A 25,874-nucleotide genomic window follows, 5' to 3' on the forward strand; every position below is an offset into this window, starting at 1 on the left:
CAAAACATGTAGAGCATGATTCTCCCCCAAAGAACTAAGATAAAGAAGATTAAATATGCTGTATTGTAGTCAAATAATGACGTCACATTTGTAACGGAGCAGTCCACGGGGGGGCATGGGGGCGGAGACATAACGTTTCCTCCGGCCAATCAGCGGGGTTTGATGCAAATGAGCTGGTCCGACCCTTCAATGTGGTGAAGAGCAATCTGGTGGAGAGGAGTAGAGAGCAGCGGTGCGGATTCCTTCGTGCGTGTTTCTCTCTCCACGAAGCTCCGGATGGCTGGTTGACCGCGCAGAGAAACACTTATTCAGATGTGCGCTCTTTGACGCGATAAAGCGGATATTATCACTCACTGTTACCGGAGTCACAGACAGAAGAAGAGCTACAACATGAAATACAAAGTAAGTGATTGCGGGTCGCTAATTTCTCTCTCTCTCTCTCTCTCTCTCTCTCTCTCTCTCTCTCTCTCTCTCTCTCTCTCTCTCTCTCTCTCTCTCGTGTCATAATGTACGCTGGGGAGAAAATAACTTACGACTAAGCTGGTTTTTTAAAGAGTATTCTACATGGTGGGCTACGACTGTGAAACTTCTCCAATTTTGGTTTCATGGCGGTGATTCTGAAAGTTATTTAAATGGTGCATCCGGGTTTGTTTCGAAAATCGATTTTGGTTGTAAAAATAGAAAAAGGGAAACTGCTAAAAAGGGATGCGGTCACTGTGCTTTTTAAATGTTTGTGTGTTTATCGATGTGTAAATGTCTTATTATTGACGCATCATCATCTCTACCCTGAGGCTACATTTATTACAGGGCCGTAAATAGAGTTTTAAAGGCCCCCCCCCCCCCCCCCTTTTTTTTTTTAAGCAGAAATAGGTTCAGAAGCAGAAATAGGTCGCTTCACATTCTCCCAGCAGTGTCCCTGCTGCTGACAAAGAACTGTTCAAACACTTCACTTCTGAGAGTCAAGTTACCACCTAGTAGGACATTTAAAAAAAGCACATTTCACCTCAGTGTGAGACGTGTCCACTTCAATGACACTACTTGTTGTTGCTGGCTTTATGGTTATTGTTCTGATGAGGTTAGTGCCGGATAATGTTGAGCAAGTCTTCATGTCCTTAAAATTCATAAGCTGCTTTGTTAAGGTGGCTTCTAACGATTATTGTCACTATCTATTACTGTACTGTGTTTTTATTGTCTCAGTTTGGTCTTTTAATATGGGTCAGTAGTTGACAATCTGTGTTTTTAACATGTAAAAATATTTTCAAATCTTTTGATCACATTGGGCGAAGAAAAGCAGCAAATCCTCAAAAGTGAGGATGCTGGAAGTAGGCAATGTTTATCATTGTTGCTTCAAAATGACTTAAACCATCGGCTGTCAGAACAGTAGTGTCTGCCAATGGACTAATTGATTGCTTAATCATTTCATTATAGTGTGATTTCTCAGTTTTTCAGGGGGCTTATTATGTGAGTTAAATGACTAAAACATCATCACAATGACGCAACAATCCTGTCAGCACAATCTAACGCAATTATAGACGCTCCTGATTTGTATCATTAACTGTGTTGTCATATTTTCCACTTCTGGCTGAGATCATGTGACGCTTTCACTTAAAAAAAGAAAAGAAAAAATGAATCCTGTCCTGACGAAATCTCTCAGATTGCTCTTTACTTCAGCACGTGACCGATCGTGTCCGTCGCCGTCAGTCATTGAGGTTCGTTTTGTGATGGACGGCTTGGACGTCAGCTTCAGGAACATTTGGATCGACTTGTTGGAGGAAAAGTCTCTTCAGCTTTTATCACTCATTTGTAAAACACCGGCCATTTAGAGAGAGACTTGGCGCCTTGAACTGCTGCTGCTGCTAAGCGTCAAGTCTGAAGTCTGCCTCGCCATATTTGGGAGGCAAAAACTGTGCTAAGTGTTTGGCTGATTCAGAGGTTGTTGTTTTATTTTTTCAGGGCAGTGGCTGTTTGCTGAAAGTGTGAAGTAGCTGCTTTGGCTCAGACATTGGACTTGACACTCTTTTCTTCAGGCGTCCACTGGGCCTTGTGTCACTCTTTACCAGGGTGCGGTTGTTTGATTGGAGGGTGTGTGTGTGTGTGTGTGTGTCTGCGTCATGGTCCGAACTGAGTCATTGTCCAGGGTGAAGCACACGGCTCACAGAGCAGTCGGAGGGCGATGATGTTTTTTCTGGCGCGAGGCCAGGGAGCGTAACAAGGACTTCAGGGAAAGGGAAACAACCTCGATCGGGTCTCTGCGATCACTGTTTTCATCAAAAGTGATCAACGCCGGTGTTTCCAAGCTGCTAATCTGTCTTTAGGGAGGGAGATCTCTGGCGTAAAAAACTGCGTCTGCACCTCTTTTGTTTGCCTCGGGGCGAGATAAGGGGGAGCACAGAAATCACGCAGCGTGCTCTTTGCTTATAATAAACACATCTGCATTATGCAACACAGCCGGAGGAAAGAGGGTGATCGGGTGACGTGTTCTGATTCGCCGCTGTGTTCGTGGAGATTCTCGCACGTCGGCGTCTCAGGCATCCTGGTTATACTCTGTTAAATAGTGCCAGAGTTCAGCATGTCCCCCCTATCAGATGATTTATTCACAGCTATATTAAGCACCACTTTCCCTCACAGAGCGATAATGCTTCAACAGAAGCTTTTAACGAGCTGGTTGGTGCCCCCGTCACGTGTCCTGAGGTGCTGTAGTGTGGCCAGAAGCACCCCCCTTGTTCAGGTGTGAATGAGAAGGCTTGTCTTCCATAGGTCACCTAATGCGTATAATCCCCCCCCCCCCCCCCCCCATGGGTCCTGCACACAGACGGATCTCTTACAGCGTCAGTGAGGCCCAGAGGTTTAAAGGTGTAGTTCAACATTTTTGGAAAAATGGGCTTATTTTCTTTGTGGTGGACATAGCTACAGGCTACAAGTCACTTTCAATGGAAAGCAGGTAACGCAAAGCTACAAACTGACGCTAGTTGCTGCATGACCGGCCGGTTTCAACTCTTCCCAGCGGCACAATGATGCGGCAAAGCGGCGACCAATCATATGTGTTTATTTCACCCTGTTCCATTCAAATCTAAAACAAAATGCCGTTAACTAGTTCCAAGTGCTTTTTTACTACATAATTCTGCCAAAGGACAAGTAGCTTAGCTTAGCATTTAGACTGTAAACAGCGGGATTCAGCTACGATATCTCATTTGTTCACTCTTGTGTACAGAGTAGAAATGTAAAAAACAGTAATTTGCTGTTTTTGAAGGGTTTGCACTCCACGTTAAATATAAGGCTACAGCTAGCAGCCAGGAGGCTAAGCGTAGCATAAAGATTAAAAAGTTTTAGAGATGTTTATTCTTTGAACTCCCTGTAAAACAACATGTTGCTTTAAGTTTTGTACTGCTTAAATAAAATACAACAATTAGTGAGCTTCAGAGGTGCTGCTAGCTGTTTCCAGTCTTGATGCTAAGATGCTAAGCTAACTGTCCCCCGGCTCCGGCTTTAGATTCACCGCACAGATATAGGTGTAAAAATGAGTGCTGGGCAACGATTAAAATATTTAATCGTGATAAATCGCATGGATTTTTTTGCGATTAATCGCATTGTTATGGCAAAGTTCAATAATGAATTCAAAAGTAGTGTATTGCGCACTTTTATTTTAAAAGTACTGCTATATGAACAAAAGGGCAAAAACATTTGGTCCACGAGATGCAGGTAGCATGTTTTATACTTAATGTGAATATAATTCATACTTTGTTGGCATCTTATTCTGAAAACCGGATGTTCGTCTGAAGAAACCGGATGTTGTCTCACGTTAATCTTTCCGCTAACTTTCAAAGTCCTTCGCTCGCTCCAGATCTGTGCCGTTTAAATGCATTTACCGTGAATTTCAGCATATAGGTGCACTAACATGTAAGTGTCTGCTGAGTTGACCACGGAGATCTGAGTGTCTGCTGACATTACCGCAACTGACTATAGGATGTTTGCTGGCTTTTATCCCACTGTTCGTGTCATCCTCTTGTTGTTATGTATATGTATTGTCTCTTGTCTTTAAATAAAAAAATAAAAATTATAATACATTTTTAAAAAGCGTTAACGCGCGATAAAATAATTGTCGGCGTTAATTAATGAATGCGTTAACGCGAAATTAACGCGTTAACTTGCCCAGCAATAGTAAAAATGCAAGTAAATCTTCTCATCTGATTTTCCACGAGAAAGACAATAATCATATTTCCCAAAATGTTCCATTAATGCTTTACAACACAACTTTCTGGGGCAAAATGATATAACGCGTACATTCTCACCCAGAGACTTCCACAACCTTTAAACTCATTCCTTCGCAGCTGACGTAACTGTTGCAGAAATAGCTTCACAAGCACAGTGAGGAGTGATTAGATGAACCCACATTCTGGCAAATATATGTGTGTGCGTGTGTGTGTGTGTGTGTGTGTGTGTGTTTTCTTTCGTGTTTCTTTTTCATGGGTTCAGGCTCCAGGCACTGGTCCAAAAAGCAGCGAGGGCTGGAGGAGACCGGAGCAGACATTGTTCTGAGAGGGAGGAGGATCTGTGATGCTGAAAGGGCCTGTAGAAAATGAAAGACAGAGGAAGTTGTGTGGGGGGGTACGAGAGGGCAAACAGAGTTGGATGTTTGCGGGGGGGGGGGGGTGAAGGCGGGAGCCTGGAGGTCGAGGAGTGCCCCGTGAGAATGAGAGCATTCCGGGCGATCGTGCGTGGGAAGCTTGTTTGGGAAGATGCTCATGATTGTTTCAAGGTGGCCCTCATTTTGTTAATGATTCAGGCAGCACCGGGACACTCGCAGCCTCGTCTCTGCGTTGTGCAGAAGGAGACGTTTGTCTTCTCGGGGAAAAGAAACCCAGGCACACCAGTCCTTCGGAGAAACCTCACATGTTATGTGAAATAGCTTTTCCATGCTTTTCCACACAAGCTCTCCGGCTCATTATGAGATTGAATTCAACGCAGACTATTTCCTAAACCACTGCCAGTTAACGCCATGCTACGTTTTGGTGCAGAGTGTCTTCAAGTTTGCTCCCTGTGTGAGATTTTCAGTGAGCGTGAAGAGCTTCTCCCCCCAGCCAGAGTGAATAGCAATCTCCCCTCCAACCCCCACCCACCCGTCTCCCTGCGCCCCTCGCACCGTGAGCCAGTCATTAACATTTGAAAACGGTCAGAGTGGAGACAGACTGCATTGTGTGCTCACTTCGGCCACAGAGAGAGACAGAGAGAGAGAGAGACACTACGCAACATCAGCCACAATATAATCATTTCCATGCTTGACCTTTGGTGGAAATCATTCCCCCCCCCCACCCCCCCTTCCTTCCTTCCCCCTTGAGGAATGCCAGCTATTTTGCAGGGTCATCTCTCAAGATGTAGCGGGGCCTCTTGTCGGCTCGGTTCGAGGGCCGGTCCTCGTGGAGGATAAGAGGGAGACGAGACAGCGGAGAACAGTGTTGAACTCCATTAGTACAGCCTGTAGTCACTTGTTCGTGCAACTTAACAGGCTGAACACATGAGGCACGTTAGGTGATTGATTAGTCGTTGCAGTCATTTTTCTCCGATTCCAGCTCCTCAAATGTGACAATTAGCAGTTTTCTTTGTCATATATGAAATTAAACTGAATATTGTTGGATTTTTGACTGTTTGTTTGATAAAACAGGCACATTTAAGACGCCACCTTGGGCTCTGGGAAATTATATTGGGCATCTGTTTGACCACTTTCTGTAATAAATCATGTTTATGCATCTAAGCAGATTCTTGGAATAGGGTTCAATTTGATTTTTAAACTTAAACTTTTTTTATTTCGTTGACTTATTTCATGATGGAGAATGATAAAGTGTATTTTCTCGTGTTCCCACTTTCTTCCTTCAGCTATAGTTTTGTGATTTCCTGCATTGTTGTGGTTTGGCGAGGCTTCCCGAGGTAGATAAGTGTGAATCTGATCCTTCTCTACTACAAACGATTTCTCTGTGTGATTGTTGAAGGTTGGTGCACAACAAACAGAAGCTAATGTAATGTTGATTACTCGGGATATTCTCAGCCATCTTATTGGGTTCTGAGAGGTTTTCATGGGCAATTAAAACAATACAAAAATACTTACCAAATAACTTTTCAATAAGGATTAGCATTAGTTGCAGCATGGTCAACCTTTGACAGAAATAAAAAAAATACAACCTCTAAAAGCATCATCATCAAAAGCACTAAAGTGTTAAAAATGGGGAATGATAAACAAAAGATTCCCCTTTCATCTCAGATGCCCTTCCTGTCTCAAAGGGGGACGATGGCCGCCTCAGTTGTTCGTCTCTTTGTGTCTGACAGATCTTCGCGTGGCGTGAAATCGAGAAGACACTGGAGTGAATCTCCATCCCATTGACTATTCCTGTATGTAAAAACCATTCAATGTGGCCCTGCAGAGATACCATGAGGCATATTTCACATCTCGGCTAATGCCCCCCGGAGGGATTAGCTCTCGTCTCCGGGGGTTACCACGATGCACTCGTGTACCCTCGTTTGGCATCAATGCCGAGCTTGGAAATAATCCAGCTCTCTGCTCTGCCAACGCTGAGCGCCTCTTGGCTGGGGCCCCATGAATACCAACCATACTGTTGGGGTTTTGTGTGTGTTGCTGATACTTTCTTGACCCCTGTAGATGCAGTAAATTGTCTTTTGTAGGTCAGAGGTCAGCAGCCAAACAAAAGCCCCGAGAGCGTTCAGAGATTCATAGCTTTGCTCGAAGACACTTAAACAGCATGGATGCCGGCCAACAAGGCTCCTCAAATTGAAGGACGGTTTCCCTTCCTGTCGCTTAACGCGATTCGCACAGTCCTGGAATGACTCAGCGGAATATGAGCAGCGACGTTGCACAATGTGTTTCCCCAGCAGCCATTCCAGCTCCCAGAATTCAATACACACTTTTTGGAGAGAATATGTCCAGTGTGGCTTTCACGTCTAATTATAGGCTTTGTTCGGGAACCGGCGCGGGAAAGGACGAGTTCATTGGAAGCGTTGATCACTGCAGGAGGCAGGAAGTGCTGCAGGCTAAAGAGGAGGGCGTCATGTCAAGTTACCTTGTAGTTTATGCAACAGTAAAGAAATATAACGGATATGATGAATGGACAGAGTGAGGAGGTGAAGTCATTTCTCAAATCACATCCTTTGACTTCATCAGAAAGGTGGCTGACGGCCCACGTAGTGTTGCATCATGGTTTGTTGCTGCTGTAACTGCCTTAGGTTGCCTCAGATTGGCAGACATCAGGTAACTAAGGATTTTGGATCTTGTTACATTGTTAGAATCCAAGTGCTCAACTCAGATGTTTTGAGCATGAGCGGTTCGTCACAGCTTGCAGTGCGGTTAGACGCAACCCGGCACATGGCATCCTGTCGCAGAGACGGTCGCCATGCTGTTGCTGTTGCAGGGAGTGGAGGTTTCCTCGAAGCGCTGCGGCAGCAGCTCGTGAATCACAAATGAAAGTAGAAGGGAAGGGGGGTGGGTGTCATATTTACCCTGGGGATACAATAGTCTTTTATGCAGAATGAATAAGACTGTTTCTATCAGCCCGGAGGAGCTTGGGTGTGCTGTGTCTTGAAGTATGGGGCCTAATGAAAATCTTCAGTCACAAAACAAATATGCTTTTCAGCTCGTTGGAAAAGAAACAAAACGAACATGCCAATGACGTGACTTCTATGTTCTAATCAATGACCGTGCTGAAGGCCACAAAGCTGGAATAAGCAATCGATCCGTCTCTTTTTAAAGTTCCAACTCTATTCGTGCTTCTGTAACTCTGTCACGGTTGATTTACAGCTGCTTGCATAAGATACATCAATCGGTCATTGTGTGGCAGCAGCGCCTGTGCTGGATCACATTTCCCTGACTGAAAATCTAAGCTCCATTAAGTTGTGACATTTTCCGCAAGACTCTTTCTGAAATAGCGGAGGTGAAGTTTCACCGAGCCTGCTGTGTAATTACGTTATTCCACGGCCCAGTGGCTTGGGTTGTAATCAGAGGGTCAACCTTCCTGAAAACTGTCCAAATGAAGAAATTACCATGTGCTCTGAGCTCTGAACCGCTTCCCATGAGCCCTTCCTACCCAGAGCCCTTCACACGGCCCATTTATTTGAACTGGCTCTCACCCGCACTCTGAGGAACGGCTCGTAAAAAGTCATCAGGTCCTCATTACCGTCATTACTATAATTATTTTCTATATTTAACCATGTGAAATGAGGCCAAATGAGTGTGCTGGTTCGCCCCTCTTCGGCGAACCAACTCAGGGACGCGTGTCACGGTCGGTACGGCCCTAAATGCTATGTTTCTCACAGTCGGAGCGCACCACTTTTTCCTCTCTTTTTTGGGAGCAGGTTGTGTTTGTTTGGGTTGAAAACATCCTTGTCTCTTTGGAAGTAGGACCGCTCCCGTTGCTGTGGGGATGCTGTGTCTCTGCTATGTGGTGTGGGTTGTGCTTTTGGCCTCAGTAGCGGGGGGGAATTTGAGTATTTGTGCGCTTGTTTAGCCAAAGCCACCTTCATTATTATTCGATTGATGTGTACCCCGCAGAGCCAAAACCACCCAGAGAGCTCTTACTGAAAGCGAAGGTGGGGCCCTTTCAGCAGGCCGGTGAAGTTACACAAGGTTTTCCTTTTCTTATTTTTGGATGGTCAGCACAGGCTTTCCACACAGGACATTTATACTGTTTGTGTTCAGGCGAGACGCTGGGGGAAAAAAAGCACCAAAAAAAGCCTTGTTGGTGTGTGAGTCAGAGAGTGAAGGGGCTCAGACAGCTGGGTCTTCAGGCTGTGCATCGAGCTCCAGGTGCCAATCCGGACAGCTCAGCTTTGCACGTTTCCTCGCTTTCTGATGACAAAAACATACCAGCCGTGAGAGCGTCTCCAAAACCAGATGTTGCAGAGGGCAGTATGAGACCTGGGAGACCCCGAAAAAAATAATACATGTGTACAGGAGTTTTACACCTCCTTTTATCTTTTGTGCTTATTAATGTCTTCAGGACATGCTCCGTTTTTCAGGCCAAAATTTGTCAGGCTTCATCTTTAACATATTTAGAGTCAAAACTATTAGTTGTTTAATAGTTTCGGCAAGAAAAACATTTCAGTCATTTCTTTAAAAAAAAATAAATTCTTTTTTTGTTTGACATTTCATAGATGGAATGATTCTTTAAAAAAAATAATCTGCAGATTAATTCACAATGAAAATGTTTGTTAGTTGCAGCTCACTGTGAAACAATATCAGACGTGACACAGAAAAGCTACAAATATTTACTTCACTGGATCTGGTAACGATTAAAAATGGCAAAACAAAATCCAGTAAAGTAAAATCGCAATAAACTTTCTGATGAAAGTATATTTTAAAAAGAAATTTAAATGTAGTATTTAAATATGTAATTTATTATTATTTGAAATAACGTTATACCCTGACACATGTTCAATAGCTTGTATGACGCAACACACAGCCTCTTATGAGCCTAAACTATCTGAAATATAGCAAAGCCATTAAAAGACCTTCCACGTCGTCTAGAGATGAGACCTTCTTTTGACCGTCTAACCCACTCTATGAACCTCTGCCAACCCGCGCTATTCCATTAAGATTTGAAGGTCAGGACCGGAACCGCCTCATATTTACATTAGGAAGCAGCAGAACGCCTCTCGCCTCGCCGGCTTATAACGGATAACTTCCTGGAAGCTCGTCTGAGGATGAAGCAGAAGGGGCCCTCCCCGCCTGCCCACTGACTAATGGCAAACACATGTGTTTATAGGAGGATCAATGGCGAGCGGTGGAGTCATCGTGTTGTGACTAACCAATGTCTACACCAGAGATCTGACGCACGCTTTAATAGACAGTTTCACCTTCTGCGATTAGAGTCACGCAGCTGACTGAAGCAAACAAACAAAAAAACACAGGAGCGTCACTTCAAAAAGAAAAAAAATGATCTGCGTTAGCCGTTACAGCTAACTACAGGTGTGTTCAGTGTGATTAGTGGGGGTGATGTTTTCTGCTCCACATCACCCATCAGGTTTGAACATCCCATCTGGCTCTAGTGTGACTCACCGTGTATTGGGGGTGCTATCCAAGTGATCATGATTTGTATGTTTACTTCCCCAAAAGCTCTGCCCCAATACAACCACGCCGTAGTGAGGAGGAAGGTTGTGTAAATGTGTCAAACTCGTCCCTTTTGGGATCCTTGTAGTGGCCAAACTCACAGCAATGGGTGATGCATTAGGTGTTCATGTGTTTTGCAGCATTTTTAAACACAAACTCAGTTTGCTCATGGACAGTTTAAGGTTTTTATCAAGGTGTTGACAATCCTAAAAGAGCTTTAAAGTATGACATTAATATTGTGATGGTTATAGTATTTATGTCTTATTGACATTGGCTTTATGTCCTCATAGTGTCGGTTGTAAAAAATTATAAAGATTTCTGCCAAATCAATTTTTCTTTTAGATATTTTTCTTTCCTCTTGACTTTATTGAAATATAAAGTATAAACGTGTATATATACAAAAGTGACCATAAAGCATTGTTATGACACCAAACTAAGCACTCATTCGTACGGTGGCCCTGAAGGCTTAGCGCACTGCAACGTACAAAACATGCAAATAGACCCAAAAGAAAGGAAATGAAAAAAACAACACGTGCAGCATTAAGAACAAAAAACAAGCACAAACTGCAATTGATGACGAGGTCTTCTCAGGCTGCAGTGCGTTGAGCTTGATGCGTAATTTTTTGCAGAGGACGTTTTAAACATGCGCTTTACAAGTTTATGCGGTTGTCGGTACCATTTTTCAATGTCTGTGTATTAGTGCACATGTGGTGCAGCTGGATGCATCGCTGTAATTAGCAGAGACAAAAGGAGTGAGATACGTGCTGCTGCTCTGGTGTCTTGAGGTGATTTCATTTCTCTTTTGAGCATCAAACACCGAGCAGTTATCCACAGCAGGACAATGAGTCTCGTTCAAGAACCACTCGTACTAGCAGGTTGCTCTGAACGCACGAGTGATTTAGGAGATAATGTGTAGGAGATGTTGTGATGATTTTGGCAGATTTTGGCATGACAACTTTTACATTTCAATGTTGTTTTAATATTGAAGATTATCTTTATGCTCATCTGTTAGTCTGTCCAGTATTATCCTCTGTTGCACCCGACAGTGTAACATCACTTATATATATCTCATAGAGTGTCACGTCCCCTTGACGCCGTCTCATATTACTCGTGGACCGCTTTGCTCTAGTTTTTTTTAAGTGTTTAACCTACATTACTGGTTTATTTTGTGTCCCATAACACCACCAGTGACGCTGTTAAACTTGTTATCTTTTTGTCTGCAGGACTTGAAGCTCGGTAGTGTGGAACTGTTTTGTTTCGGTAACATATTTGGGAGTGAAACTTGCACACAATCAGAACAGAGCTGGCAGCCTTTACATGGCTATTTTTGCCATTGATTATACTAATGATCGAACTGACAAATGTTAAGTTAGTTAAGATTAAAAGTTTGGGGAATCTTGTACGAACAAACTTCCCAGAAGGGTTCATAATAAGAATGTTCTTGCATGAGGCCCAATGTCTCGAATATATTCAAACTCTTAATTGGAGCCGCAGTTGCAATCACAGCAATCAGCCTTTTCTTTTCCTCCTGGATGCCTCTGCCAGCCTTGATCAAATTATTGCGACAAGCAAACATCCAGGTCCGCTCCCATTGGGCGACGTCGACCTACGGGGGTCACAGCGGAACTTGCCTCAGCTAGCTGGCGGCGGGGGGGTGATTGTGAGGGTGTAATTGTGTTGCTGGCTAATGGTCCTGACAGTGCGCTCAGACAATAGCCAGGGAGGCCAGGCCCGCAGCGAGAGATAACGACATTAGTAGCAGAGAGAGTTTCACATGGGAACTGCATGAATCAGGCCGGGTAGAAAAGGGGAAGGCCAACGAGGGTTCAAGAAGAAGAGGGCTTCCTCATTCCCACACTGAGCTTCTGAAGGGTGAGGCGTTAATGACAGACACAAAAAAGTACTTGACAGATTAGTGAAACTGAATAATACTTTACTGTTGAGAAGCTGTATTTGGATGCTTAAAAACAGTTAAAGTCACCGTTTACTTGTTGCTGATAATCCTCACTTTGTCAAGATTTTGCCTTTTGTGTGCATGTCGCTTTTATTCCGATTAGGAATCCAATTGCACTCTGCTGATTTCATCTGGTGCGAGTGTGTTTAATTCAAGCAGCAAGACGACGCAGTGTGCTTCTGTAGCTTCAGTTTCATTATAAGATAGTTTTTAGCCATTTTATTGCAGAAGCAATAAATGTCAACAAAAGATGTGTTGCTTGTTTTTTTTATTGTCTTTACAAGGCCTATCTGGCTGGGTGGTGGTGCTGCAAAAAGCAATCAAGTTGAGTTGTTCGCACGAAATAGACAAGCTGGGAAAACCGAACACCCTCCTTTCCCTCAGTATCTAACTTTAAGGTGCCCTTGAGCAAGGCTCTTAATCCCATAATTGTGTTTATGGAGCTTACATATGAAGTACAGGACTGTTGTGCTGGACGGTTTGTCATTATGCGAGTACGAAGCAGCTGAAATGGAGTGTTCATACTCAATTGACTCCTTCCATGGATGAATAAAGGCTAAAGGGAAAAGACTGATGTATTTACTGAGGCAATTAGTCTTTAAATGCCCCTCTCAGACACAGAAGTGGCACACTCTGGGGGTTTTCCTATCTCCAAAATCTGTGGCTTTGAGTCATTATCCCTCAGCCCTCGCTGGCCCTTTAGATAACTGTGCCCCGGAGCAGAGAGCGCAAGCTGAGAAAATCCCATCAAGTTCAGATTGGTCTGAAAAGGCATCTGGTTTGGAGCTGTGGGCTGATGGGATCCTGCATGGTAATTTGAAGCGCAGAGAAAAGTTCACCAGCATGTCATTCGCCAAAGCATTTTAAAACCATAGAAAAGTACTGCAGCTGATAGTAAACGCTCGTGTTTTCAAGGAATAGTTTGGCATTTTTGTGTGGTGATTGACACCACTCTCATGTCTGTATGCTAAATATGACGCTACAGACAGTAGCTGTTTAGCTTAGCATCAAGACCACAGAAGCACAACTTGTATTTTTTAACACTTTTGTTTTTGTACGAATTTAACAAACAATATATAATGTGTTGATTGGTGAGCGTTGGAAGGCTGGACAGAGGAAGGATAGCTGTTTCCCCCGGTTTCCAGTCTTTATGCTAAGCTATGCTAACCAGCTGTTGGCTATAGCTTTATATTTAAAGTAGAAAAATGAGACTATCGATCTCCTCATCTTATTCTTAGCTAGAAAACGAATAAGCTGATTTCCTAAAATGTAGAACTATTCATTTTATGTTCAAAATAATTGATTAAAATGTGACGGTAGGTTGCTTCTAGCTTATTTCTGTGAAAATGTAGCAAAGATCTTCGTCTAAAGAACGTCTGCTTTCTTTCTGCAGAACCTGATGGCCAAAGCATTGTACGACAACATGCCGGAGTCCCCCGAGGAGCTGGCCTTCCGCAAAGGGGACATCCTCACCATCATCGAGCAGAACACGGGAGGCCTGGAGGGCTGGTGGCTCTGCTCTCTGCACGGCCGCCAAGGCATCGCCCCGGGCAATCGCCTAAAGCTGCTGATCGGACCCATGTTCGAGGCCCAGTCGCCGGCCGCCGCTGCCCAGTCGGCTGGCTCAGGGGGAGCTCAGGGGATCTACCAGGTGCCACCGTCCCTCCAGAGTCCACAGCAGCAGAGTCAACAGAGCATCTACCAAGTCCCACCTGGACAAGACGTCTACCAAGTCCCCCCAAGGAGTACTCTAGCTGCCGATAACGCACCGAGCAAGGTGAGACAAAGAGGCTTACATTTTCCTTGGGCTGCAATTAATGACTATTTTCATTATCAGTGAATCTGCCAAATAGGTATTTCATTAACCACTGATTCCAATCTTGCACCATGGACCAGCTTTGAACTAGCCTTTCCTTAAAGTAGCTGGTTGGAAGGAACAGCTGTGGACTATTGCCAATAACAAGTAGAAGAATACAGCTTACAATAGCTTGTTTGGTCTAAGCAACAGTCCAAAGCCAAAAAAATAACAAATTCACAATGATACAAAATGAAAAAAGCAGCAAATTCTCACTTTTGAAAGGCTGGAAACGCGGCCAAATGCCTTGATGAATGTCAATTAATCAGCAAATCGTTTAAGCTGACATCTTTCCAAATGGTTTTGTTTATCCGATTAGGTATTCACTGTCACAAAGTAGTGGGGTACAAACTTTTAAAAACCACATGCCAACGATTTACACAAGTGCTATAGATAAATAGAAAATAAAGAAATGGAGGGGGTTTAGAGAAAGGAAAGAAATGGCGACTGATGTGTTCGCTGTCCTCTGGAGACAGTTCTTTGGGATCAGAGCGGATTTAAAATGTAAACTCTGGTGAATGAGGCCTTCACTGGCGAGTGTGGGGTATTAGATGCGATAGGACATGGCATTTACACCGTGACCCGTTTATCCTGCCAGTCTGCCACGACTCTCATCAGTGTGATTGCACACACAGGGAGCAGAGAGGCCGGAGAGATTGTGGGTCTGCGATGTGAAATGTGGACAGGGTGTGCCGGGCCTGGTGCTTACCACAGAGCAGGGTAGTGTTTTTGTGCAGGGCTCCCATTTGGCTTTATATGTATATTGGCACACAGTGTGTAGCAGAGCCAGTCGAAGCCACAGATGGGCAGTGAATATGGGAACTTGTGGAAAAGCAAACAGCACAGAGCTGTTTTTGGGATTTTGGTGGAGCCCAGCTGCCTGAAAGTAGTTTTTTATTTTTTTTTTATTTGAATGCTATTCACAGGGTGGCTGGCAAACCCAGTACACCTGGCAATGCCCTTTTCAGTTGCTAATCCCCCTAGCAGTGTTTCCATTGTGTAGATTTGTTTTTTTTACTATATATCATTTGGATATGGACAGCGAAATAGTACACAGAGTGCCCTCCGAATCAGTAAATAGTATATGAAGTAGGGCTGTACCGAATTACTTAAATAGTTTAAGGGTATAAAGCATTGTAAAGTCCAAAAGTCAAAATGTATGGAAAAAAAGTTCACAACTTAATTTTATCTAACCAAATATTCTGCTTCAATCCATATTTGTTGGCATTTAGCCTTTTATAAAACTACATTTTCATTTCCTATAACTCCTCGTCTCGAAGTCAATGGGTTTAGGAGCTTTCTTTAAGAGATTGACGTTTTGTTCTACAACATAAAATATGTCAGTAAATACCCCTCTCGTGAATTTTGAAGCTTTAATTAACAAACCTTAAAAAAGGCGGTTGCTGACAAGTGGCTAAATGAGACTACAAAACGTCATCACACCGGCTAGTACCTTTACAGCCTCGTGTATACTCGCACTCATGTGACCGTGGTGTACTTTGTTTATCGCCTAACGCATTTTGCTGATGCCAATTGCATTCACACTTCAAAAAGCATAAAAGTGGTGTGGAATTGTGAAATTATCTTGCTGAACAACACGTGTAAGTATCATACACTTGTTTGCCACAGAGCTTTTTTTCTGCAATAATACAAAATCTAATGGAAACATTTAGATTGACTTTTTGTTGAGGGAACCAGTGCGATGCTAACTTCTGGGTTGCCCTACAAAAATACGTCATCCCTGTCGCGCTCTATAGCTACCATGAGCATCTTGTCTTTTAATTTATTCATGGTAGGAAATGTTAACTGATGTGTTGGCCTGTCATTGCCAAAAGCAGTTAGCTAACAATGGCCAACATTACCTAACGTTAGCCAACACAGTAGCTAACATTATCTACTACTTATGGTGAGTGTTTTTAGCTGATGTGTTGGTTAACATTAGCTATCAAAAGGGACTGGATGTGAAAGCTAACATTAGCTTACAGCGTCCATAAGTGATGCCTCGGTCAAATTGGTTAATGGTAGCTGGAGTTAGCAAAGTTAAGCTAGTTATTGCTTTATAACTGACATTACTGAGGTAGTTTGCTGACTCTATTTTTGTGCTGCTGTTACACTACATTTCATTATGTCCTATTACCCCAAAATTGTCATTTGTGGCCATTGTTCAGCTAAATTTGCATAGTCTTGGTTTAAAAAAACGCACCAGTTAAACAAGTGTGCGCCCAGTGGTCCTTCTTTCTTAAATGAAGTCATTGGCAGGAGTGTGCTGAAACAGGAGGGAAGAATATTCCTGTTTATTCAACCGCTTAACTAGTTTTAGCACCTCAGACCAGATCATCCCTCCAGGAGACGGATAGTAATTACATGCTGGATGAGCTTTTGAAATCCCAAGGGTGTTTTTCTTTTATCAAATCAGCTCCAGCCATCATAGAAATAAGCTAAGGTATGCATTTTCAGTAGGTAAATAGGCAGCAGGCGCCGAAGGCTTAGAGGACTTTGTGCGATTGACTGTGTGATAGTCAGTCAGAGCCATGGGGCCTGAGAGGAGAGACCTGCCAATCAAACCTGCACACCGTCAACCAACACCTCTCGTTACCACTAACGAGCCTCGGGGCTTACGCGATGAATGGAATTAAAAAAGGCTTCGGTGATAACATGGAAAATCAAATGACAGTGTGCATTGGGCTGTAATCATGTTATTGCAGAGATTAAATTGAATTTTGGACGTTTAACGTTCCCTCTAATCTGTGGTTATCAAAGTGGTGCAATTTTTTCGGTGGTGGTTACTGTCTATTAAATAGAACGACTTTGACTGTGCTCGTGCATTTCACGGAGTTCAAGGCTCTGTTGTTTTCCAGTGACGTATCCGCCTGTTGGACAGAAGGACCAGCAGCCTCTGTGGCCACAGTCGGTCCTGTTAAAGCCAAACAGCAATACCTGTAGTTAAAGGTTTGTAGAGTGGACGATGAAAGAGTTATTTTGGGCATCCAGGGTTCAACATTTAAAGTCCCCTGTTTGCCTACAAAGGCTTGGATGAACATGAAACTGGTTGAATCTTCTGTTCAAAGATACACGGGGCCTAATTTAGCTCTTTGGTAAAAAGTCAAAGATGCATAAATAAAAACTATATACTAGAAGACTGACTTTAATGGTTAGCATTTACTGCTAACGATAAGAAAACTGATGACGTATTAACCTTATTTTATTCAGTTTACTCTCAATAAACAACAACTACTTCTTTCTTTGAGGTAATGGACACGTTTGGGCTTCAACTTTAAATACGACGCACAACTCTTCAACACACCGGGCTTTAGTTCCCCAAACGCTTTTTTAAAGGCTGTCTTGCCTTTATCAGGGTGGTTCTTTTCAAAATACATTTCATCTTTCAACTGAAGAATGTTTAAGCAGGTTGACCTCAACACGTCCCTCGTTTAATTAAAGTTCACTAACAAAAAAAATCTTGGTTTTTTGGAACAAATATAAAACATCTGGGATATAAAGCGTGGTATGTGAGAGGAGAGTTCTGTGCTACTTATTCAATTTTGGTGAAGTTTACAGTGTGTTGTAGCTTCTTCTCCATAGCAACAGTGACAACAGGGGCTAAGGTTTGAAAGCTAGTTTTTTGCAAACTAATTGACAAAAAGCTTGATTAAGTGAAACGGTTGGACATCAATATAAACCTGGAGTAAAGTGATAAATGTCCGAGAGACTTTAAAGTGGCTCCTTCCACCGCCTCACAGTATTTGTGGAGATCATGTCTGTTGACATGAAATCCAAACCGTGACCTTTGCTCTTCAAAACACCAAACTGTTTACTACTGCTCGTCCTTGCGCAGCAGTATTGATGACAGGCTGCCGAGCGTTGACTCACCCCGCATGCCGTCTAAATCTGCCAAGAGCCAATGGAGCTGAAGGGGAAAACAGTCTTTTTCTTGTTGTCAAGCGACACTCACTCGCTTCCCAAAATGATTATGGAGACTGATGTGGGCTTCCTAGACTGATAATCCCCTCTCATGTTACCCTAAAGCCTCCCTGCAGAGAACGGTTCCTGCATGTCCTTCGCCATGTGTTGTGTGTAGAGTTATGCATGCGCGGGTTTGCATGCCGACCTCGCAGCGCAAATCCAGAATGGCAACTGGTTGCTTTCTCTTCATGTGGCGTGGGGCTCTGGTACATAAAGGCACACTGAGGTTTTGGCGCTCCATTCCTCTCTGGCTGTTTGATGCTGCGGCCTTGTCCTTGGGTGACCCTCCTGGGAGGTTGAACTACATAGCTGCCCCCCCTCCCTTCTTCAAGGCCTTCGAGCTGGGACCGTGTTGCACAGATGCCTGGAGCTCTCAGCCACACAAAGAGCCTCCTCACACGGAGAAGCCTTGTACCGTCTTTTATCACTCTGCTCTTAAAGGCCCGTTTTTTCGTTTCACTGTGCTGCTCTTGATTTCCTTCTTCTGCGCTGAAAGGTGTGTCTGTTTCACGCCGTCGGTTTCCTCTGAGGTCACGGTGCTCAAAGACGGGTTGGGTTCAGAGTTCAAAGATCTCTGCCGAGCTTCTTATCTACTCCTACCAGACGGCCTTTTCATTCCCCACTTCCTGACTTCATGAGGTCTGCTCCTTGTACGGGCATTTCCTCCACTTGATGTGCCATACCCATAGATCCAATCTGCTCATTGGTGCCATAAAGAGGCAGGGGTGCAACAAAAGGATTGATAAACTCCCACACAACTCGAGGAAGTGGCCCTGATGGCTGTTTACGGGCTTTATGGGTGTGCCATCTACCTTTTATAAAAAGTCCCCTTTTGGATGTAACCAGGTTATGTGAAATGAATGGCTTGTTTGTTTGCCTGGGACATATTTTCTCGGCCTAATCATGCGCATGACAATCCCAGCTGCAGATAAGTGAGCTATTTCTTCCTGGAGCAAGCCAGCTCCTTCAGACAACCCGTCTGCTCGCCATTGTCACAGTTGTGATGAATCGCTGGCCCATGAGGCTTGACCGGAGGGGGCGAGGTCATAAATCATTTGCACCGAGAGTAATCTGCTCTCTGCGGTGTGTGCATACCGAGGACTTTAAGTGTGAAAGTGTGATAAAGTAGCAAAGTAGGAGGTAAGCTGAAAGTTAAATTTTAGCTGAAGAGATGGAGAAGTTCAAGTTTACTTTCAAATCGCCTTTTTTATCCAACCAACTGAAAGAGAATCAGTTTCGCATCATTGGAGACAAAGAAAACCAGGAAATGTTTACATTCAAAAGCAAAAGCATGATCATTTTTGGGGGCATTTTTAGCCACACTATGAATGACGCTGTCGGCCTGTCGCTGGGTCGGTCCACCACTTTGGTCCAGACTGAAATAAACATCCCAACAACTATTGGAAGGATTGCCACAGAATTTGGGTCAATCATTCATGTTCCCCTGAGGATAAAATGTCTTAGCGCCATCCTCATCCGATCAAACTTTGAATTTGTCAAATACTTTGGTTCATGACTAAAATATCTGCAAAACTAATGACATTCCCATTAACCTCAACTGTACGTTGTGTTTAGAGCTAACTAGCTAATGTTAACACACTTAACAAGATGGTGAACATGGTATCAATACATCTGCTAAACATCTGCATGTTAGCTTAGTCATTTTAGGCATGCTAGTGTTAGCATTTAGTAGAAGTAAAGCCTCATAGAGCAGCTAGCATGTCTGTAGACTCTTAGTCTTGCTCCATATAGAGATTCATGCTGAAGGCTCATTCAAAACATTTCTCATTTCACATTATCCTCTTATTTTCTAAGAACTGCCTCATGATATGGTTTTCTTAGAAAGTAAATACCCGATTGTCAGATGCATCTTTTAACAGTACTCCCTTCAGATAATCATGCCACCGGATTAAGAAGCTGCTTTGATCAGAGCGGATGAACGATGATCCTTAGTCGCGCTAAAATCAGCGTGTTCTGTTTCTTTTTTTTAATGCTCCTCATTAAGCCCGCTGTCTGTCTGGGTTTAGCCACTCGGACGCGTTACGGAGAGACGTCTCGAAAGCCTCGCGGGACTCACGAGTTAATTACCTGCATTAATTAGTTTGGCACTTTAATAGGCTGGTGCCGGTGGCTGAGGGGGAACATCGCCGCGGCCCACAACACTGTGCTGTGATTTAGCAAAGCAGACGAGGACAGGTTACTGCAGAGCAGCAGCACACCCGTCATTTAGGAGATGCAGTCATACACAAAATACCACTCTTACCTAATGTGTGTGTGTGATGGCGTGCTTAGATTGGTGCCCTTTGGCTGGCGCTCATTAAAAAAGGTGAGCCTGCGCTGACGGAGCTTTGTCAGCATCCAGACGGATGGATGGGAGCACAAAAAAAAGGAGATGAGGAGGTGTGAAGGAGGAGATAGATGGATGGATGTAATTCAATAAAGCGCCTCTTTGACGGCTACGTCGTTGCTGTCACCGTCTTTTATAAAGCCGACCTTATTTGTGTTAGCGGGGGGAAGTGGCTGTGGCTGTGTGTGGCTGTGTGTGTGTGTGTGTCCTATGAAAAGGTGTGAAATGATGATTTCCTGTTAAACACAAAGTGACTTAACTCACCTGCAGACAATCGTGCATAAATTAAAACGTAATGATATTTTGTTACTCAAATCTTTCATTTAACTTTGGATTTATTTTATTATGGCAAATGCAGGCAAAAACATCTCTAAAGTGTCACACTGATGTCCACTTCTTCTGCATTACAGGAGACTTCACAACTGCTAGCACAGAGTCGTTAATTCGGACAACAGAAATTTGTACACGAGTAACATTTACATGGTTCTTTATATAAAATATTTTAAAAAGGTGAAGGAAACGAAGCAGTAAAAGTCAAATAGGTTTTTAAAGAGCAAGATACAATAAGATGAGATAAAAGTAAGAGATTTGACAGGAGATTCAAAGTGAAGTAATGAGTACTCCTCAATTGAAGCTAATAAAAGGCAAACGTTTTAAACAGACCTGAGAGCAGCAGGAGATCAGAAATACTTTTTGTCCCTCTAACCAATAGAAGTATTTTTAAATTCCATCACTTGACACACAGGGTGCCTAAACTCACTGCCCAACAGAGCATATAACAACCTCATGAGGTAGTTGATGATGCTGTGACGACGCCTCTCAAATGACTCCGAAGTAAAGCTTAAAAGTCCTACGTGCCAAAACCTGAGCCTGCCAGGATGCATTGTTGAAAGAGCCATGACTCACTCACCAAAACGGCGTAGGAGCGTTAACAAGGCATCTTATTTGGCTCCTTGGGGCACTACTTTAAAATCTGATCCCTCTTTAGTCAGCCACTCTGTGTGCTCTGCCTCCTCGCTGAAGGAATCCTAAGAGCCTATCACCTGAGTGGGAGCGATGTCATCGCCGTCATTGGATGCCGTAAATGTTTACCCGCCAGCATTTTTATAGCAGCGCCAGGCGTCCTTGGAGCGACAGCCTGCCGGGTTAAGCAGAGGGGCCGGAGATGGGAAAATAAATGAGCAGCGTGCATCTGGCAGCTGGCTGAGAGGAGCCACTGATGGGACGAGTGCCACTCACAGCCGTGACATGTACCTGTGAGAAAGGTCAGCGAGGTCTTTGACAGACACCTCGCTGCCATCTGCATGTGACCGAGTCCCCCCCCCCCCCCCCTCCCCCCCTTATCATCAGCACACAAGCTCAACCCGCAGGGACAGCAGCCGGGCTGCAGTGACCTTTTAGCGAGCATCACTTTGTTGTTACTCAGTGAAAAGCCGGCTTTTTATCCGCTGTGTCTGCTGACATGCTGCGGGAAGTTTGAACAGCCTTTTAAAAGATTATTTTAAACACATTTTTATCCTGCAAACAAGGAAAATAAATAATGTAAAACGCAGCTCTCAATGCTCTTGCGAATAAAACTAAAGCAGAGTGTATTCACACCGACATGGAGGCAATTAATGCACAAAAGAAGTACTTCAATTTGGCCCGACGGACAAAATGCGCATCTAAATTCGCATTCATAACTCAGTCAATCTGATTACAGATTTAGGTTTTAAAAGAACTCAAACAACTGTAATTTACTTAGTCCATGAAATAATACCTCCTGTTTCCATCCCCCAAAGCACCTAAAATATGGGAACTGTAGTTCCAAAAGGAGTTTGATTAACTCCTAATTCAAAGCAAGACAATAAATACTGTTAACCTTTTCCTGCTGCACAGTCACACTGTTTTTTGATAGAAGTAGTTTGATAGGAGTAGTTTTGTGAACCAATTCCCCACTCATGAACATATTTTGTAGGGCTATACAGCCGGTACATTCATGAGAATGTAGTTTCCATCGCTGCCCTTAAAACATCTTTTATTTCAGTATGTAAACAGCCTGAAGTGTTTGGAGCGACGGCGCGTGAGAAGAGTCCCCGAAGCAGCGAAGCTATTTATTCCTGCGGCGGTTTATTTCAGACCCGTTTATTTCAGCCCGCGGTGTACGTTTCAGCTCTGACCCCACAGGCCCTGTTGGGATGATGTACGCACGGACGGGAATGCCAACAATGGACACCTTAAATCACCACGGGCCTGTTCAGATTGGACTTATGAGAACCATATGGACTACTGTTGAGTCAGACTCCGGCTCAGATGAATGGCATTCCTTTCCATACTAGGCGACGTGCTCTCATTTTCCGTTCCTCTCGCTTTTCCACCTCTGTTGCCTTTTTTTTCCTCATAAATCTCTTTTACAAACCCCCCCCTCCCCTCCTCCTCCTCCTCTCCATCTCTGCTGCTGCTTCCCCAGAAACATTAATCTCAGTCGGAGTTGGCCGAGTCTACAGCTCCTACTGCTCGCGCTCAGATAAATGTACGGGAGATTGTATTCAGATATTAACTCGGCTATACGGCGAGTCATGAGTGGATACTGGGATTTAAGACTCGCAGCTCCCCGGAGACTTTCCCCTCTGCCAGGAAGCCGTGCGTATGGTTCCTATTTTTGAGCCCCATTAATGAACCCAGTGTGGCGATAGTGGTGCGCCGGGGCAGAAGAGGAGCGCCGGGCTCAGGGAGGGACATTCCAAGCATTCCTCCGTCTGTCTGACGCAGCATGGAGGTCTGCTTTTAGAGAGGAGGGGGGGGGGGGGTGGAAACACTGGAATTAGGAGGTGTGGAGGGACTGATTAGCACTGACGGGAAAAGAGGAGGGACAATGTGCTACAAAAGAAAATTAAACGGGGGCAAAGATGTCCTGGGCAGTGTGTGTGTGTGTGTTTGTGTGTTTTTTTCAGGCAGTAATCCGTAGCCTGTCTGCACCACAGTGTAAAATGTTTTACAGGTGTGTTAAATCCGACAGCACGAAGCGTTCGGGTTGTTCATCACTACCAATGATGATTACTTCACCGGGTTTAAAAGCTCATAATCCAGCCAGCGCGCCGATAAAACGCTCTCACGCTAAATCACAAAGCATTTCCTTGAGGTTTAAAGTGCTTTACCGTTTTCACAAAGCACTGCTGAAGCTTTACTTTGGCCCATTCAAAAAGATACAATAAAATAAATCACTCAACTGAGTCAGTTTTACGTTTTATTTAGTTTTTATTAGTTATTTATTGAGATATTTTGTTTGTTTTCCAGTAGAGCACTTGGCTGAAATAGCAGTTCTATATTTGCTTCTTTATGTCCTTGTAAATTAAATATTTTTGTCTATTTGATTGTTGGTCAGAAAGAAAGAAGAATATCTTTGGGCTCTGAGAAATTGTGTTGGCACTTTCTTTTTTTATCTGACATTTTACTGACAAAACAATGAATTAATTAAAATATATATATTTTTTGTATTTTAGCTTTTACCAGAAATGAGCCACTATAATGATGGCAGGAGGGTTCTGTTTGTACTTTGTGATTCAAAGTATTTGTCCTGAGCACTGCTGTGTCCCAGGTGTCGTTTATTTTAGACAGCAGTTCTAAATGTTTGTGCCCCCCCCCTCCCCCACTGTGATCGGACAGGTGGTGACCCCAACCAGAGTGGGACAGTCCTACACCTTCAGCCCCGGCCAGCACAACCAGCAGGACCTCTATGATGTCCCACCCAGTAGATCACAGGGGGTAAGTGTCTCATGTTCCCACAGCACGAACTGTTTACCAGTATGACCTGCTAGTAAACCAATGGGGATAACCACCAGTGTTCATTGTTGATTGATTTCAGAGGGATTTAAGTGGAATTGATCAATACATGTTAAAAGCCCTAAAGGAAAATATAAGTCAAAATAAAATGTCCAAAGTCAATATTTGCCTATAAAAGAAACAAATCAGCCCAGTGCTATGTTTTAGATATTAGAATGTGTTTTCAGACATCCACAGGTTTCCATTAATATCCGTACATAAAAAAAAATCATTGAGCAAATTCTTGAGACTTTCTTTTGAGTTGTTTAATCAAATTGGTTAAAGTTGTATTATCGAGGTTCACTGTGGCAGAATACAGAACTCAAAAGCATGCAAAGACACTGATATGGCTCTTTAAATAAGTTATAGTTTTGTGGATATAAAACTAAGAAAATGTCACGTATGCAACTTTTGCTCCGATCCACTACTGTTAGGCATAAACATTTCTTTATAGAAACAATAATTCAAAATGTCAGCAGTCAACGCAGCAGTAATAGTTTTTGACAGATGCAGTGTGAGGTTTGTATTCGTCAGAATGAGAACGCCGCTTCTTTGATCTTCAGCATGTTCCGTATTTTATTCTGCCACACATCCTGTTCTCTGCACGGGCCGTATTTTCTCAGAAAGGATCTTTGACTGTAATTTTCTCATCGAAAAAAAAGCTACTTTTAATGTTGCATGATGCATTATTTAAAGCACAGCAAATGGAGCGTCTACAAAATAAAACACTGCAATTGATCAGATAAAACCAGTGATCAGAACTCGTACTACAAGTCAACTGGTGTTTATATTCTGCTCGTGTTTTCAGGTGTACGATATTCCTCCCAGTCAGATGTTTCCCGGCGCCAGAAACCAGGGAGTCTACGACGTTCCTCCATCTCAGATGGACCTCAGGACGCAAGGCGTTTACGACATACCTCCCTCTTCTCAAGGGGTAAGCAGGCCTTCCACCACAATGATAGGTCACACGTTTCAGTCGAATACAGTTTGACTTGGCGAAGCGGTAGCTGCTGAAGTTATTTATTGACACAGTCGCTGGTATTTCTCTTAATTGTCTGCGATAAATGAATATGTCAAAATGTCATATTTGAGACGTTCTTGCGGCGGCACTAAATGACAGCTTTGCCTGCCAGAGTTTAACCAAAAGCTCTGCGAGTGGTTCTGCATCTGAGCTTGAAAAAAAAAAAAAAAAAAAAAAGGCCATATAGCTGTTCTCTTTCCAGACCCTCTAAGATTTCTGCAGACCTCCATCCCCGACCAGGCAAAGAGCCATCTGTGTGTTTGTAATGAGCTGAAATCCACCTGGACGTGTTATTTGCGTCGTTCTTGAATACGGTTTTGGGCGGGCTCGTCTCGCTGTAACGAGTGTGTTTTAAAATTGATGGAAATCACTTACAGGCCGCCGTTTCATTCTGCACGCTTCACACGCTCTGCCTGGTCAACCAGCGGCAGGTTCAAGCTTTGTGCTGCGCCGCCTTAGACGGAGGAATCCAAGCGCAGAAACATTGAGATTTCTAATATAGCATCTACAGATAAGCCAGGCGGCCTCTCACTTCCTCAGCTGTATCTGCTGAAAAGCCGCCAACATTTAGTCGACTTCTGCCAGTCAGCTGATTTCTTAAATGTCATGGTAACTGGAACGCAGATTTCTGAGAATCTCATTACTACAAGTAGAAGACTGCAGACTGGTAAAGTAACAGCAGAGCGACCGGATGAGAGGAGACATCATTGCATGGAGTGCTCGTATTTAAAAAAAAAAAAAGTTATTTATATATATTTTAGTCAGCCCAAAGTCAGACTAAAACTGTAACCTCTAAACTAAACTAGTAGCCTGGGGACAGAAGAC

The 25,874-nt window shown here is 43.6% G+C and overlaps 1 protein-coding gene across 1 annotated transcript in view; it reads left to right on the forward strand.

Annotated features, from left to right (window-relative positions):
• Nucleotides 1-205: 205 nt before the first annotated feature.
• nedd9 (neural precursor cell expressed, developmentally down-regulated 9) overlaps nucleotides 206-25,874 on the forward strand; it is a 28,750-nt gene continuing 3,081 nt past the window's right edge. Inside the window, 4 exon segments of the mRNA XM_076106252.1 lie at nucleotides 206-402; nucleotides 13,456-13,839; nucleotides 23,873-23,971; nucleotides 24,837-24,962. Of these exon segments, the coding sequence (XP_075962367.1) occupies nucleotides 391-402; nucleotides 13,456-13,839; nucleotides 23,873-23,971; nucleotides 24,837-24,962 (621 nt within the window). The 5' untranslated portion in view covers nucleotides 206-390.

Source organism: Anarhichas minor, unplaced genomic scaffold (genome assembly GCF_050575085.1).
Source record: "Anarhichas minor isolate MPS153535 unplaced genomic scaffold, ASM5057508v1 ptg000033l, whole genome shotgun sequence".
In the NCBI taxonomy this organism is placed as follows: domain Eukaryota; kingdom Metazoa; phylum Chordata; class Actinopteri; order Perciformes; family Anarhichadidae; genus Anarhichas; species Anarhichas minor.